The 17,585-nt window shown below is 36.2% G+C and overlaps 1 protein-coding gene across 1 annotated transcript in view; it reads left to right on the top strand.

The window, feature by feature from the left end:
- Positions 1–3,631: 3,631 nt before the first annotated feature.
- The window catches only part of RP1 (RP1 axonemal microtubule associated), a gene marked incomplete at both ends in the record, with an annotated part of 161,303 nt that continues 147,349 nt past the window's right edge, over positions 3,632–17,585 (top strand). Inside the window, 3 exons of the mRNA XM_084203553.1 lie at positions 3,632–4,270; positions 5,600–5,771; positions 8,622–14,138. Coding sequence (XP_084059679.1) covers positions 3,632–4,270; positions 5,600–5,771; positions 8,622–14,138 — 6,328 coding nt within the window. The remainder of the gene's footprint in view (positions 4,271–5,599; positions 5,772–8,621; positions 14,139–17,585) is intronic.

The raw sequence follows: 17,585 nt of genomic DNA, 5'->3' as shown, positions 1-17,585 counted from the left end.
ACTGTCATGTTTTAGTGACTAGTGTTAGAGAAACTGTGGAATTATTTTCCCTGCGTTATCTGAATAGAGAAAAATATGGGAGAATCTTTAGCACAAGAGAAACAATTTGAGGAAGTGAATGAACGAAGGCAAGAATTATGGGTAGCTAATAATTAGTGATAGTTAATAATTAGTCTCAGCTGGTGAGTGGTAGAAGCTCAATTTTTAACATATTAAAAATTTTTTATCACTAAAGAATTTAGTTTGGATGATAAACCTACTCTGACAAGAAGGTAGATTACATAACTCATGTTCCCCACCCACATTTTTGTTTTATGTGGTTTTGTGACTCTCTTGAGCAATCTAAGTAAATAGAAAATTATACAAACAAAATATTTAATAGGCAAATTGTGTTTTAACATCATATGAGAGGACTTGTTGGATGAGATGTTAGACATTCTGCTCTGAGCAGTAGCTGCCTGTGGTGAACCTGGTCTGGTGATTCACATTAGCTGAGATTAAGCAAGTGGATTATGATGTTTTTCCTGGCTGAGCACACTTGGAATAAGACTAAGGATGTTGTTTCATGCAGCATAGATGTTGTACAATTTATAAATCTCTGAAAACAAGCTATACTCTCTTTTATTTACATAGGACTGTGGGTGAGTATGATAAAATTATATGCAATGCTTACCAGCTCTATGGCATTGAAGGTATTCTTATGTATTTAGAACAAAGTGTTCCACTTAGTGTCTTTATAGAATTCAGCTTTGTGCATAAACGTTGTGGTGGTTTGTTTATAGAACACAGGGAAAGGATTAAATTCTGATTTCTGTTTGATTTTATTGGAGCACTTCTCAAGATTTTAGTTGCCAAAGTATTTTAATAGATGTCCTATTTCATGTAATATCAGCTATTTCTCAATTTAAGAATAATATCATTTAAGTATGAAATTGATAGTATGTTTATGATGAAGTATTTTGTGGTGGCCTGTAGTATGAAAAAATAACTTCCACAATAAGCCAATCATTCATTGTTGAAATGTTTTCTATTTGTAAAAGGTAATCATAAGGTATCTAAAAGATGCATAAGAAATTTTTCCTATTAAAATTAATGCTAGAAATGTAGTATGTCAAATAAAGATCTATCCTCCATTTTCCTAAGGAAAACTTATTTTACTTAGTTAGTTTTGTACATTCAAATTATTTCATGTTTACACTGAAATTGTCTTTTTCTTTATTGAAATGTATACTCCCTCTTTGTCTTGGATTTCAGTACTTCCACAGTGTCAAGACTAAGTATAATAATTAGCTTTATGTAAAATCTGTTGCATTTCTCTTTCAAATGTTGATGCTTATGTAACTGACTGTTTTGCACACGCACAAATATCTAGAACAGCTTCTAAGACTCTAATTCTAAAGTGATTAATGCCAGTGGTCTCATGAGAAAATCCACCTATTTTATCTCTTGTAAGACTGAATAATCAAATCACACAGTTAGATGAAATTCCACTCCATTTTCACAAGTGTTAGAAGTACAGTAGAGGGTAACTGAGGAGCTGTGTCTGTTCTTTCCTCCCTCTGGCTGTTGTTGACAACAGCGCTTTTCCCCCAGAGATCCTGGATTGGGCTCTCAAACTCCACTCTTGGCCAGCAGAAATGCAGTAACATGGCATTCAGTTCACTCAAGAACTTCTGTCATTGCTCCTTTTGCTTGAGTAGAACATTTACTCTGCAATGAGAGAAGGAAAGTTTGTGTTGTAGCTAGCAACAAAAATGCCCCTATGGATTTCCACTCGGCACATCCAGCTAAGCAGAATGATGCATGCAGCATAAAATTGACAACATAAAATGTCTGGTTCAGACTGTTTTCCTAGTCTAAACTCACCAACCAACCTCTCAGTATAGAAGCATAGGGAAAATTTACTCAGCTGATGAGTAGATCTGCCAAAAAAGATGAACAACTGTACCGCTCAGTGGTTTCAGTTCAAGTGGAACTCCTCCCTCCTACAGAGAGTAAGCCATTTCAGCAGCTGGGTTGTATAAGGTGCTGCAGCCAACCTTGAAAACTTCTTGCTTATTCCTTAATTAAATGCTTTTTTCCTTTTTCATTTTTTAGGCTTTTAAAATTTATTTATTTATTTTAAATGGAATTGTGATTATGCAAATCAGTCTTAGAGTACATCATTCTATTGAAGTCCTGTTGGGCTATTTTTCAGTTTTAGCACTTAGAGGAGTATATTTTACAGCATAAACTATGTCTTATAAGGAGACGTTTCTTCCTGTGTTTTGATCTCTGGTCAAAATAATTAACTCCTAGTGAAGGCAAAACACCTGAGCTGAAGCAGTGCATTATTGCACTTCAGCTGAAGCATTATTGGAAAAGCTGTAAGAACACAGTAAGATAAAATCTTATCTAATCTGACTTTATTTGAACCTTCACTGTCTTAAAGCATAACATCTTATTATCAATTTCAGAACAGATACATGCAGTATTAAAATAATCAGAATACAGTTTTGCATAGCTTCATTTAAAAAAACATGGTAGCCAGAGATTGTTCCATTACTCAATATGGCAGCTATATCAAGGTTACATCATCAAAGAATTTATTTTATTTTGATGATGTGTTCCCTGAGGCTGTTATGTAGCTTTTCAGTGAAAGTCTACTAAAACTGTTTCCTTAAGTCTAATTAGTTGAAAGTTTTTACCCTGTGTTTCAGTGAAAGCAAGGCAATCATTAAAATAGTTATTTTAGTCACTTAAAGGGTTGTCATTAGAGTATCTGTATTTAGATTGGATTAAAATGGAAAGATTTGTGCTCTATTTACAAGCATGAAGACTATCAATATGGTTGTCAGAAATAATTTGTTGTTTATAAGACCAGTATTTAAATGTTATTTCAAGGCTACTTCTCTTGAAGAATACCTGAAATTTTTGTGTCTTTTTGAGAGACTTAAAGACTTTTTTTACTAAAAATTCCTTGTAAATAGTTTTTTTGTCTCAGTATAACGACGACAGTTGTATTAGGTATATATTGTGAGATATAAAACTTGCAAAAGAAAAGCAAACAATATGTCAATTTATGATAAAACATCACTCTAACATATGTTTTGGGCCTTATTATGATATAGATTATAGTGATGTAAATCAGGAAACTTTTCTCTGACTTCCATGGTTTTGCCTTGGTATGAAACTAGTACATAAGATCAGACTGAATTGCACTGTCTTTCAGTTTAGCTATTTTGGACTAAAGGCACATCCCAAAGCACAGATTTCTCTCTCCTAGTAAGGACTTTTCTTAAATGTGAAATGTCATTAGCTTCATGCTCAAGAAAGGACGGACTGACAAACCACCTCCTTCTAAGAAAAGGTCTCTTGTACCAAAATGATAAGAGATTTGAAAGAACATTGGAGAGTTTTGGGAATACTTGCAAGTAGAGCTATGCTAACTTAATCTGACAGTATTGGAGTCTTTGTGGAATTTAGTGATAACAGCTTGAATCCATTTAAATCCAGTGATTTTTGGCACAACATGCTACTGTTGGTTTCCCATAAATCCTCTTCCTGCACCTTTCAAAATGTAGATCATATTTTTGCCAGTCACAGAGAAAGTTTTACATCCATCTCCTCTTTCTTCCAGGTTGCTGACAAAATGAGTGAAACACCTTCCAGCAGTTACTCGGCGAATCATCCAAACTCCTCCGAGAGTGAGCAGAGTTTATCCGCGCGCCATTTCAACGTTACCGAACCTGTTGTGGCAAAACGGATTTGTTTCTATAAAAGTGGAGATTCCCAGTTTAATGGAATCAAAATGGTTGTTAATAGCAGGTCCTACAAGACGTTTGATGCCTTGCTGGATAGTTTATCCAAACGGGTCCCGTTACCTTTTGGAGTCAGGAATATTAGTACACCAAGAGGGAGACACAGCATCACCAATTTGGAGGATCTGGAAGATGGAAAATCCTATATTTGCTCCCATCAGAGGAAAATGAAGCCCATCAACCTGGAACAGGCCAGCAAAAAGCCACTGCCCTGGCAGATCAGCAGGCCTGTCAGCGCTCGTCGTCGAGCTGTGCAATTGGCAAGGCAGAATGAAGATGGGTTTGGCCGTCGAGAAAGCAGAATAACAACCCCCAAAAAGATGCTTGTTTTCAAAAATGGGGATGTAAGACTTAGGCGCACCATAGTTTTGGGAAAGAAAAATACACAAACATTTGAGGCCTTTCTGGATTATATGAGTGAGTTAATGCAATATCCAGTTGCAAAACTCTATACCACTGATGGCAGAAAGGTGAGAAAAAGGCTGAGTACTGACTTTTTTTTGTGATTCCTTCTAGATTATTTTAAATAAAAAAGAAGTTGTATCCATGATTGAAACAAGGTCCTGATGTGCTAAATTTAATCTTTTTACTTTCTATGCTTTTTCCCCTTCAGAAGGACTTCTGGCTTGGAGGAAATAGACTGGAATCTTGTGAACTGAGAGAAGTTAGTGAGGACACATTTCATTTTAAGCAAAAAAGAAAAAACACTTTTTTCTCATACTCAGGCCTCTTTAAGGCATGCTGCCAAGTCTGTACTTTTATCCATTTACACAAAACCTTCCTTTAGTCGTAACACTATTTATCTCGGATTTTTAATGTTTAGAACATGATAAGTAGCATTTAATGTCCACAAGTACTTTTATCATTGCACAAATGCAGAGTGGTTTGCCATTAATTACTTGGAACCCTGACACCAGATTGCCTGTTATAGTTTCAAACCATGGACTAGGTTCTGTACCTCTAAACTGAGATGGTGCAGCACTAATAATTCAGATTTTAGTCTCGTGTGCTGTTTGTATAATTTCATCTCAGTGTTTTTTCTATCTGTTGTTTAACCACAGAAAAACAGTTATGGTTACATTTAGCAGGTATCTAGAAAGAGAAATCTGTGCAGAACTCAAAGAGTTCAAAAGTAATCTCCTGTTTACCCTTCACCTGTTGAAATTGTATATTAGGTTGGGAAACTGTCCATATTACCTACAAGTTAGTGAAGTGCAGTTTGTAAGCATTAATTTGCAATATATTTTGGAACATACATTCAAAACTGTCAGATAAGGCTCTGAGCATCTTGATGCAGTCAGATCTGCTTTGAGAAGAGGGTTAAACTACATGACCTTCAGAGGTCTTTTCCAAAGTATAATGCTCTGTGGTGGTGTCCTATTCCTTTGTGGAAGTATGAGTCAACTGCTTGTGCTGTATTCTGAATTTTTCCTCCACATCTTCTTATGTATACCTACCTCCAAATGCATATTCATATTTCATGACTATGAAAGGCCACTACACAACAATGAAACAAAACTGCATTGTAAACACTTAAAATTTAAGAAAATTTTGATCAAGTTGCTTCTTGAAGTAATTATCCAATGTATTTATATAACAAGATATATCCTCACAGAAATAGGAATTGCCTTATAGGAATTGAAAAATTAATTCCGTGCTGTGATACATATTTAATAGTCTGCTGCAAATGAATGTAGAGACTAAGGAGTGAAGATATTAAAGCTTGAAAGAGATGAACGTCTTACATTATTTTTTGGTGGTTACTAAGGCAGAGAATTTAATGTTACTTTTTTTTCCAGGTTCCTAATCTTCAGGCCCTGATATTGTGCTCTGGAGCTGTAGTTGCAGCGGGGAGAGAGCCTTTTAAACCAAGCAATTATGAATCCCTTGGGTATTTGCGACCTGCTAAATTGCTTGGAATTGGGAATCGCGTGTACCCAAAAGCAAATGCCAAGTCAGAAAGTGAAAAGAGTAAGTTCTTTGAATTAATTTGTATTTTAATAATTTGTTTATCTCTCTCAGCATAAGACATAAACAGTGACAATCTTACTAGGATCAAGGATATTCAGAAAGGCCAGTTGAAACTGTTTATATCTGCTGTGACTCCTCTATAAGCTTATGAAAGATCAAAGTGTTAATTTTCTTTTTAAAATGCAAGTTTCTGCTAAGTACTCAGCTACTATGCATATTTTGTTTCTGATAGACTTAGAACATGGATGAAAATTTATGAGTATATTTCACTTTATATTCTCTTGATTGCCATTGTCATTAATTTTTTGGTGTCAGAATTAATAACAACAGTGGTAAAAAGTAAAACCTCAGGTTACTTCAGGGTCTCATTGAATTGCTTGGGCAAAGCTTTTGTTCAGTTTTCAGAACATAAAAAATGGAGGTTTGGCTTGTCATGACTTACTCTTCTTCTCTTGTTGCATGCTCCGCATAAACAGGAAAACTAGAATAGCATCCACCCAGTCCCAAATTCATCATGTTTTTGAAGCTGCTTTTGCCTAAACTGAGCATTGTCCATTCCCATATCCTCATGGCTGTTTTATATATTTTTTAATAAGTTTGGGAAAAGACACACAAATATGTACTTTCTCTTTGATTACTCAGGGAATTGCTCCACTGATAAGATCAGGAAGAGTGTGAAGTGTCCAGTGGATGAGCAAGAAAATGAGGAGCTCTTGGAGAGAAGTCAGGCTAGATGAATAGCTTGAGGGAAACAAAATGCTGCAGTACCAGGGCTTTAAGTCCTATGGGATTTCCTGACATTAGAGCATCCTGTAGGGCTGAGGTGCTGTCTGGAGGAACTTCCTTAATCCAGAGTACTGTCTACTCTTGCTACATCTTCAAGCTGTACTGGAGAACCCAGGGAACACTGTAATTGTTACTGTACTGGGACTTTCTGCAGTAACCCTGACAGTGTCATGGAGCACGTTAATATATTTTGATTTGACATTTGATTTCCGTTTGCTTGAGGGAGTTCCATTCACATTCCTTGCAGTTTATTATCTCCCCACCAGGCTATTAATTTTAGTTTTTTTCAGCCTTCATCTACTTTGACTTGCACAGCTTGAGACCTGTTTGCAGAGCATAACTAATGAGTCAAGAGAGAATGAATAAGAACATTTTGAGAATGAAAGTTCTGCAGAAACAAAAATCCTACCTAGATTCTGCTTTGAGACAAATACTGAGCCTTACAATTGTAGAAAATCTGAGTTGTTGACTATAATTATCTCCCTCTTCTAATTCTTAGTCAACAGCAATCACAGAAGGAAGGAGGAAAAAGCAACCCTCTTTTTGTCTTTAACCTGAGAATTTAAAAAATATCAGGTGTAGGAGATACCACTGATGAAATGAAAGCATGGAAAATTAAATTTCAGCATCTTCGTTCCAATTCCATTTCCTGAGACAGGGAAGGCGAGATTTTTACTTTGTAAAGCATAAGTTTTGGTCTGTGTTGGAAGAATTAGTACAAACCTTTGTTTCTTATTCAGTTCATGGTAAAGCTTGAAAGTCCATTTGCCTGAAGTTATAGACACGTTTCTATAACGGTAATATATTATTGTAAAAGTCTTGATGTGAAACCACTTAAAAAACAAACAAACTTAAATTCAAGAAATGTAGATAAGTTAATATTATATGTGTTAAAATGCTTTTTGCAAGTAGAACCTATCTATTAAATGGTGGATCATATATATATATTTATGTATATATATATATATATGTATATGTATGTATATATGTATTTAGATATTAGTAGCAGTTGTTCATACCTTTGTGTGGGTGCACCTGCACTGTTTCCCTTGCACATGCAGAAGACCTTGGAAGACAGCAAAACTTTATTCTTGCTCATGTTCTTTTAGCTCTCAACTCTTCAGTGACAAACAACTATGTGGGAGATATGAGATAAAATTTTTAAAAGACCCAAGTTATTGCAGAATAATCAAAACATATTGTGGGAAAATATATTGTGTATGCTAACACATTTTGGGCCAAATTCAAAAGTCACTGAAGTCTAGAAGTATTCTCATAGGCTTTGCTGAGTTTTGCACATTGTCTACTGTACAGATACATAAATGTGTTCCAGAATGTCATGATTTAAGTTCAGATTTTACGAGGAGTTCAAGAACTTCAATGTTTACTTCTTTACAGAAGGTCAGAGGATTGGATATGAACCCTTTTGTCACATGTCAGTGACATTACAAAGAGTAGTTACTCATGTACTGTAGATTGTTAAAGCCCAAGAACACACCTTGAGTGACATGTTTTAGTGATAACTGTAAGAACTAGTAGGAAGTGATATAATGATCACTAAAGCATGAAGAAGTAAAGCTGGTAGCTTGAAACCCAAACAAGTGAGTACCTATGAATTCTTTGAAAAGGTCAAGGCAACCTCAGCTCTCAATTAAGTATAAAATGAGATAATCTTGTACTTTTTTTAGGCTTTGGAGCTTCAAAAAGACTGTAGTTCTGGCATTAGAAAGAACTTATTGTAAAATAAAATAACTGGACAAGCATTTAAATACTTAATTCTTTATTAAGATTTTCTCATATTTCTTTCTCTGAAAACTTCATAGATGAATAGCAAGATTACCAATGGGTTTTTTCCCTGTACTTTCGAATTTAAAAAAATAAAAAAACCAAAGTATGTAAAAGAACACATTTCATTAGCATCTTTAATACTAATTTTTCTCCTTTCTTCTTTTCCTTTGTTGCTTGTCCGCTGTCTCATCATCGGGATCCTTATCCATGGTATTTGTCTGCTCTGCTTTCTGTCTTCTGAATGAATCTGTGTTCTTTCAATGTAATTATGGGTAGTGAGAGCTGAAATGGACTCTAGTTCAAGATCTCAGATATTCTCAGTTTCTTCTGATAAAGGATCCAGCAACGATAACAACTCAAATGATAACAACTCAGATTCTTCCTATGTTCTTGACAGCCATAATGGGATAGGAGGAAATCGGTCAGTTATTGGTGAAGACTTATCTGTGGCACAGTATCAAGATGACATTGAGAAGTCTGTTCATGTTAACCAAGATGGCAGTATCACAGTGGAAATGAAAGTTCGATTCAAAATTAAAGAGGAAGAAACCATTAAGTGGACAACCACCGTAAGTCGTGCTGGCCTTTCTGATGACAAAAATGTCTCCATCTGCAATTCTTCTGCAATGAATGTGGAAGACTGCTCATCCAATGTAAATACATCAGGTTGTATAAATCCAAAAGATGCTCCATTTTTGAAGAGCTGCAATAACTCAGAGGAAGACTTATTACAGCAATCCAATGTGGAAATGCCAGAAAAAGAATCAGAATCTGGTTTGAAAACTGCTGATTGCAATGTCTCTGAGAAGAACCATTCTGCAGATTTAGATGTAAGCAATGTACCTGAGGAAAATATCAAGCCTCGCTTTTACAGGCCTCCTACCCCTGGGCCAAGGCGTGTTAGGCAAAAGAAAGCAGTGGTTGAGAGTGTCACCTTGGTATCTGAGAAAGAAGTTCAAGAGAAGACAATAGGACAGTTTTCCTACAGTGAGGAAGTACAGAATGGAGAAAAAACATCTGAGTATTGCATGGTAGCTCATTCAAGCAGAAAAAAATCAAGTGTCAGTAATCCAAAGTTTAATGAGATTAGTGACAATGGTTTATTAAAGCTGTCCTCAGAAAATATAAAGGAAGAAATGCTTTTTAAAGTAAGCCACAAAAGTAGTGAGTTAATAGAAACCACAAACAGGAAGGCATTAGAAGGGACTAATGAGGATGAATTGGCACAGAATATATTGGAGAAATCAGTTGTGGAACAAGGTGCATACAGTAGTTTAGTATCAACCTCCAAAGCTAACATCAGTGGTTTCATGCCATCGTCAAAAACTTACCAGACAGCTAGGCCAGGTACAGCAGATCACATCCATAAGTCATGCGATATTAAACAAGTAAAAAGATCAGTGAGCTCTTTCATTACATATTCAGAATTATGTCAGTCAAAAGAAGAAATAAAATGCCAAGCTGCTGATTTAGTAGGTATTTCTCAAGATTCAGTGCATTCAGCCTGTGCTGAACATAGCCAGATGAAAATGATGGCATCTCCACTCAGTAAGAGTCCTACTGAGAAAGTAAATCAAACAACTGGATTCTTTCCTACTGTTACTGAGACTCAAATCAGTGCCACGACTGAATCCATGAGGACAACACACATTGAGAACAACCAGTCTGCATCATCCCTCACCAAAAAGAAGAAGAAAAGAAAATCATCTAGCTTTCTAGAGCAAGGTACATATGAAAGTCAAAAGCATCAAGAAATTTCAGGGATAATGAGAAACGAGGGACTGCATATCTCACAGGATTCCACAACAGAGGCTATGGAGAAATATTCTGATATGCCTCAGAAAAAAGGATCTGAATATTTTGTAAGAAACAATGATGGGTCTGCCAATTCAGACAAAACCATATATCCTGAAGATGAGTTTGATCACCAGGATTCAGTGGAACAAAATGGATCATCGTCATCTAATAAAAAAAAAGGAAGTAATAACAAGAAGTTAGCCAAGGTAAAATTGAAGTCAGGCAAAAAAACCAGTATCATTTCAGCTGCAAAGAGTGAAGAGGGTCTAAAGACAACTGATTCAAACAATGAATCTGAACACAGTCAGTATACACTTTGTACTGAGAAAGAAGGCACATATCTTATGACCAGTTCTTTCAAACAGACACCTAACTCATCAGTGACTTCAAAGCCATTGTCAGAAGTGCCAAAAAATCTTAGCTTTGAAAATGAAAAGGAAAAGAATAATTTGGAACATTTGCTATCAAAGAAAGAGAAAAAGCAAAAGACGAAGAAAAATCTAGGTAAAGATGTAAATAAGAAAAATATGTCAGAGAGTGCCATTACACTAGAGGCTCTAAACCAGGACAGTTTTCAAGAGAAGGTTGTTGAGCATTCACGTGAAAACTATGTGCAAACTTGGCTGAAAACTTCGTTCTCAAATTCTGTCTTACCCCCTATAAAGAAAAAAGAAGGAACTGTAGAGAATAGCAATGCCTGTTCTTTTCCTAAAGAAAATACTGATGATTCTTTAGAAAAAGAAGCTAGATTTATCACAAATAATGTGCATATAACTGGAAAGCCACATCTACTTGAAGATAATCTAACAAAAAAACCTTTAAAGCCTATTGGTAAATTGAGACTTTCAGAAGACTCAGCCAAAGATTCAGATGAAAGACAATCTGTGATTCACTCTAATACATGTCTACTAGAAGAAGCCAAGTATCTAATACAGTCAGAATTTCATCAGGATAGTAAGCTGCGTTTGTTTCACGAAGCACATGACAATAATAAAAAGATGGCAGAAGCCGACATTCAAGTTACCAACCTATGCCAAAGAAAAAGATCTGAGGTTGCTGTTCAAGCTGATTGCCCAATTGTTAGTGAGAAAATTGGAATTGAAGTTCAGAATAGTTGCATGTCCAGCATGTTGCTGCATGAACTTCAATCAGCCTTGCTTGGTCTGCAGAGAGGACATAGTGGATGCATTGGAAAATCTTGCAGCTTTTCGGATCTTTCTCCTGCAGCTTTTGGTTCTTCCTCCAATGCCCTCTTAGCTTGGCTACTTTTGCTGAACCTGAGAGAGAGTTTGATTGGGACAATCACAGATGATATGCAAAAAAATGCCTGTAGCTGTTCTGAAATATTTACTCAGTTAAAATCTCTGAAACAAACTGCAGCTATAGAACAAGCTGATGAGCTGAAGGCTGTCTTCTCACATCTCCAACAATCAACAGAAAATAACTTAGTACACTTCAGGAAGGAACTTGAAAAGCCAGGCTCCACACATGAGAATGTGCCCACATCTGAAATTCCTAATGATACACATTTGCATGAACATGAGGAAGCAGTTGAGCCTTGTATTGCTATGGACAGTGTCAATTCTGAAGAAGCTCTAAAATTAACTGGGGAATCAGAAAGCTGTTTTGATATGGAGAGGGATTTTTGTAAAGAAACAGCAGCTTTAGATGTGACTGCTCCTGAAACACTAGATGGTCAATTGGCCAATACTAATTCAAATACCTGTAGCCTTCCATCAGCTATAAAGACACCAGAAGGAAATGAAGAAATGCCTGGTAGCCTATATGAAAAAACTCAAGATACATCATTCATTAATGAAGAATCAGAATCTTCAGTAGAGCCCAACTCCACAGTTCATAGTGTAACTTTTAATGATAACAATTGTATTTTAGATCAGGATACTTCTGAGTTAGAAGGAGAAAAAGGTGTTGTACCTGTTAGTACTGATAAAAGTGAAGATGAGGATGTTGATCCAAAGTCATCAGATATTGACAAAACCCCTAAAAACCAACTTACACTCGATGCTGAAACCTCTCTAGAATATAATAATGAAGATTACTCTGTACAGGGTGACAAAGAAGATGCAGAAGTTTCTGAGGAAACCTCTGAGAGGTTATCTACAGTCTCTCCATTATCATTTCGTTATGAATCAAAGCAAGTTACAGAATGTGACATGACTGAAGGAGAGCAGAAATTGCAAGTAGAAGAACTGGAGAATAAAATGTGTTCTGACACCTCTCCATTAAAAAAATGCTTAAAAAGTCCTGCTACTTCAGACTGGTCAGATTACAGACCAGATACTGAAGAGAGTGATAATAATTTTAGAGCATCCAGTGACTTGACCAATGAAAGTGGGGAGGAAGCACTTGAAAAACATTATAATACTGGCTATGTCAAGAGAACTATTGAGAGACTCTATGGCAAGACAGAATCTTCATTTAAGCCTGACTTTCACAAAGGATTTCCTTATATGTCGAAGGTATTTCAAGCAGATACTGAAGGATTCCACTCTGCTGTGGGGGAAAAAATAATTTATTTTTCTCAAGAATCGATGTCTTGTTCTGCACAGAAATTTTTGCATTCCTCACTACCATCACAAGAATATACAGTAAAAGTAAATGAAGACGACAGTATATCAAGAAGAGAAAATACTCCTTTACCAACACCACAATCTGCTCTTAACAGAGAAGAGACAAGTTATACTAATGACTGTTTAGGGGAATCTCCAAATCAACATTGTCAACCTAGCATTCAGGCTAGTGAAGATGAAGGAATATTGATAGATAAAGGCAAATGGCTTCTGAAAGAAAATCATTTGATAAGAAGGTCACCACCTGAACGGATTGGAATGTATGGTAATTTGGATACAACATCAATTGAAAGCGATGAGGTCCCATACTCTCACTTTGGCAATCTGGATCAGTACCCTGCCCTTGATGAGATCCCTTCTTCAGAACTTGAAGACATGGTAAAACCCCCTGAAAATTTTTGCAGCTACTTCAATATGCCTCATAATAGTGATTCAGACCCCCTTCAGGATGAGTCAAATACAAAAGGCAAACCTAGTCGCAATGGCAAGATCCTTCCTGCACCAAACAAAGACAACACCAATCCATCAACCGTGGTAGGTTCTACTTCCACACAGGCTGACACCAATTTTCCAGCCTTTTCATCTGTAGAATTTAGATTGCCTGATAACAAGGTGCATCCTTTGGAAAAGCCTTCAAATGCTGTACCCATACAATCTCAGCCAACTAGTGTTAGTAATGTTGATAGAAGTGCTCTTCGTGAAGAAGATTCTCTGGATAGACTCCATGCGATATGTGGCCAACATTGTCCAATACTGATGGTAACAGTAACACCAATTAATGAGGAGCAGAGAGGGTATGCCTACCAAAAGGCGTCTGATATTGAGAACCAGCTGGGCCCATATTTGTTGGCCAAAAAGAGCAAACACTTAGAATGGTCAGGTCATGACCTGACAGACAAAAATAATGTGACTTTGAAGAATAACTCTATCAATAAGATTGTCAATAATATCTTTAATAGGTTTTATGCTGATAACACCTTAGATTTTATTAGTAACTTTGGGACACTTGCATCCTCAACTTTGAAAGACACAAACCTTTTAGGGGAGTTACGTATTACAGAGGATATGAATGCAAACCCCATGGAAGCAAGAAATTGTCAAAATTGTGTATCCAAACACATACCCAGTGATCTTGTCACAGGCAGAAATACTGAGCTAACCAATGGAAAGACAAAAAAATGTCAAACCTTAAGAATAAGTTTAATTTATATTGTTGGAGAAAAGTGTTCTCCCGTGTTGGCAGATCCAGCAGAAACTTGCCACTCTGAAACATTTCTGAAGTGTGACACTTCCTTAGATAGCACTGAACATAAAGCCTCTGAAAATCTGAAAAACAAAAATGCCTTTCCTACAGAAGAAGACAATGAAGAAGTAGTTTGCTCTTCTACAATGAACAATGGAAACAGTAAAGATGAGAAAAACTTGTAATAAAGATCTTGGAATTTCCATTACTTTAGATTAGTGAAAACATCTTCAGGAAAAAAAAAATCACATAATAAGCTGCTGAACGGCACAACCAATAAAACTCCCAGTCTAAATAACTAGATAAAAATAAGTCACAATTTTATATCAGTGCTGAAATACAAATGTTAATTTTTTATGGGAACCACTATACAAAGAAAAGTTGTTCTTCCAAGGCAATGATTTCTTGGCTAGTTTTTCCATGAAATATTATCTTCTAAGAAGTAGTGGTGTACTGATCATCTAATTTTAGAGAAATTTTGGCTGCTTTTTTCAATCGAGAACAGAAATTTGAAATACCTGCCCAAGATTTAAGACAAGATTTTTGGATTTAAGGACATTTGAGAAGGAGTTTGAAAACTGCCTTTCAGTAGAAATGCTTTTCCCAGAAGAAAATCAACAGATAGGTTTAATTTAAAATGAAAAGTAGGAAATACTATTCAAATGCTGTAATACAATAACAAGTAGGAAACAGAAGTCATGTTAATTTTATACAGATATACATTATAAAATTGCTGTTTGAGATTTTAAAGGCCAGCCGCGGAACATGTATGTGAGAAAATAGATTTTTCCATGTAGGATCACCCAGACATCAAAATAAGGAGGCCTATTTATCTCAGAGGGCACTAGAAAAGGGGCATATTTAAGAACTGAGAACTGAGACTGTTTGCAATGGACTTCAAGACTGCTCTTGCCATATTTCCTTCTGAGACAGCACCACTTACTCTTTAAATTGTACTACATACACTGAAAGTTTTAGTTGTGTGTTCTAACAAACTCTCTCTGTACTTTAGAGATTGTATTTGTGGTTTTGTTTTGGGTTTTCTCCTTTGTTTGTTTGATTTTTTTTGTTTTGTAAATATGTTGTATTTTGAGAATCCAAGGCGTATGCAATATGTTCCAGGATCTTTAAATCTGTTGTTAGAGTTATTTTGGATACCTGTTTACAGGAATTATTTTGGATACCTGTTTTTTAATACTGCATGTATGTAGTAAGCACCTATATATGGTTTACAATTTTCAGTAAATGATGTAACACACAAAATTGGAAAATATTTAATGTATATTGTGGTTAGGGAGAGTGTTTCAGTTTTTTGGTTAGATTTAATTCCTAATACTGCACAGTACCCCACTTCATTGATAAGGAAGTCAGAGGTATACCTGAAAAAAGAAGGTGCTGCTTTTCAGGTAGAGAATGAGAATTTGGCCATTCTGTACTCTTGAAGACTGTCTAGAATAACTAGCATGTACATGCTGTGATAAGCCCTGGGTCATGATCCTTAGGTTATCCAGATTGGGGACCTAATAAAAGGCTGATGCAAATACCTCTTGGCCCAGAGGCTTTGATTGTGTCTGTGTGGGACAGAAGGCACGTGGAAGGGAAGTAGAAGTTGCATGTGAAGCAAAAGGGGTTTGTAGCCCAGGTAGGAAACCTAGAAGCACTCAACTTTTTTAGAAGTCCAGTGGCTGATATGTTTCCTCCTAAATGAATGTTATATTTCTGTTTGAAGCGGTGTATACTCTGTAATAAACTAATGTTATAACTCTAAAACAAGATGTATTGTCTAATGTATTTCACACCAGATAGCTGTGTGTTATTTCCTATACTGCCCTTGTTTCTGACATTCTTCTGTCCATGACCACTTCTTTTGGTGTCCTCCTTCACATGTTTTAGAACTGCTGTAAGTGAAGAGTCTCAGTGGTATTTTTTCATCCCTTTAATGTTAAAGAAATAAAACCTTTGTTTGAAAAATGCAACCTGAAATTGCTAGAATCCATCTGAATGTCATACAGCACTCTGTGCTGTAAATAATGTCTAAATTATAGGTGAGTTAACAGCTATATATGTCTCTATCACTCACAGTCTTTCTGCTGGATTCACAGCACTCTGTGCTGCATTCACAACACCTCAGTGTTTCCAGATCAAAGTTTAGGAACCTTTAATAAGATCCTTATTACTGAGTTACTGAGGGTTACTGAGCAAACTAAGCACTCGAAACATGAGATGTGAGGTACTCCCTCAGGATACAATTAGCAGAGACCACAGCAAGTGGTGAAATGAATATTAACTGAATGACTTGGTTTTTATTTCTGTTAACTGAAAGAGAAGGAATAAAATGGTCACCTCAGAGCAGGACAAAAGGTTGACAGTGAGATGTACCATACTGTCATAGGGTTTATATATTCATTAGTGGTACAGGGAAGATCAGAGAATTGTGAAATCATTTAGGTTAGAAAAGATCTCTGAGTCCAACCATTAACCCAGAATTGCAAAGTCCACCATTAAGCCACGTCCCCAGGTGTCATATATACAGATCTTCTAAATACTTTCAGGGTTGGTGACTCAACCACTTCCCTGGACAGCCTCCGGTGCTTGACAGCCCTTTTTAGTGAAGTAATTTTTCCTATCCAATCTGAAATCCAATCTAAACCCTCCCTGGTGAACTTGAAGAAAAAATAGAGAGTATCAGGTGTCTGAGATGCACAGATAAAGCAAAAATTATTTTCATAGTTAAGATTGGAGAAGGCTGAAGAGAGAACCTCACAATGCTAGAGGAACATTCTGATTGACAGAGGCAAGAGCACCAAGAGGGGTAATATGAGCTACTTTAATCGGATAGAAAAGCATTCAGCAAGCATTCTGGGATTTACAGAGAGTATGCCATACATCTAGAAGGCATTCAGTTTTTATCTTGCCATAATTTAAGAAGAAACAGCCAACATAGCATATAGATCACAGTCCCAGGGACTCTCAGTTTATCTAGTTTAGCTGCTTGCTAGAGGGAAACTACGCAATTAGATAACTAATTCCACGTAATTACTAAATCTCATTTAAAATCTTTTTCTCTCTAGTCATTACAGCTTCCCCTAGAGAGATGTTCTAGAGCTTGAGTCCTGCTTCTGGACTGAATGTTTTCATGAATTCTGTCATGAATGTTTTCTAGTTTACGTCCTCAGCCTACTCATGGTTAGTTTATATACATATGTCCCAAAGCCATCACTGTAATTTACTAATAAAAGTCTTTTTCCTCCTTGGTATCCATCAACAAAATCAGACATTTTCTTACATTTTTCTCCTATAGAAATATTTTCTCTATTTCCTCTGATCATCTGAAATGCATAAGGCATATTTCTCTTAATTATAAGGATGTCAGAGGAAAAGAAGACCATTTAATTGTTCAATGTATTACTATTAAACAAGTACCTTGACTTTTATAGCATTAATGATATAAAATATCATTAATCTAACTGCAATGTTGATCCACTGTGAGAATTATGGGGAATTCTTAATACAATTTTCTCACCTTGTGTCACAGATTAGCCCCAGTCAGAACTAAGCCCCACTCAGCTGCTTGCTTACTTCCTCACCAGTGGGATTGGAGAGAGTAAA

This window comes from Fringilla coelebs, assembly GCF_963513975.1.
Source record: "Fringilla coelebs genome assembly, chromosome: 1".
Taxonomy (NCBI): domain Eukaryota; kingdom Metazoa; phylum Chordata; class Aves; order Passeriformes; family Fringillidae; genus Fringilla; species Fringilla coelebs.
Note: the sequence above shows the minus strand (reverse complement) of the source record. Positions and strands in the feature narration are given on the sequence as shown.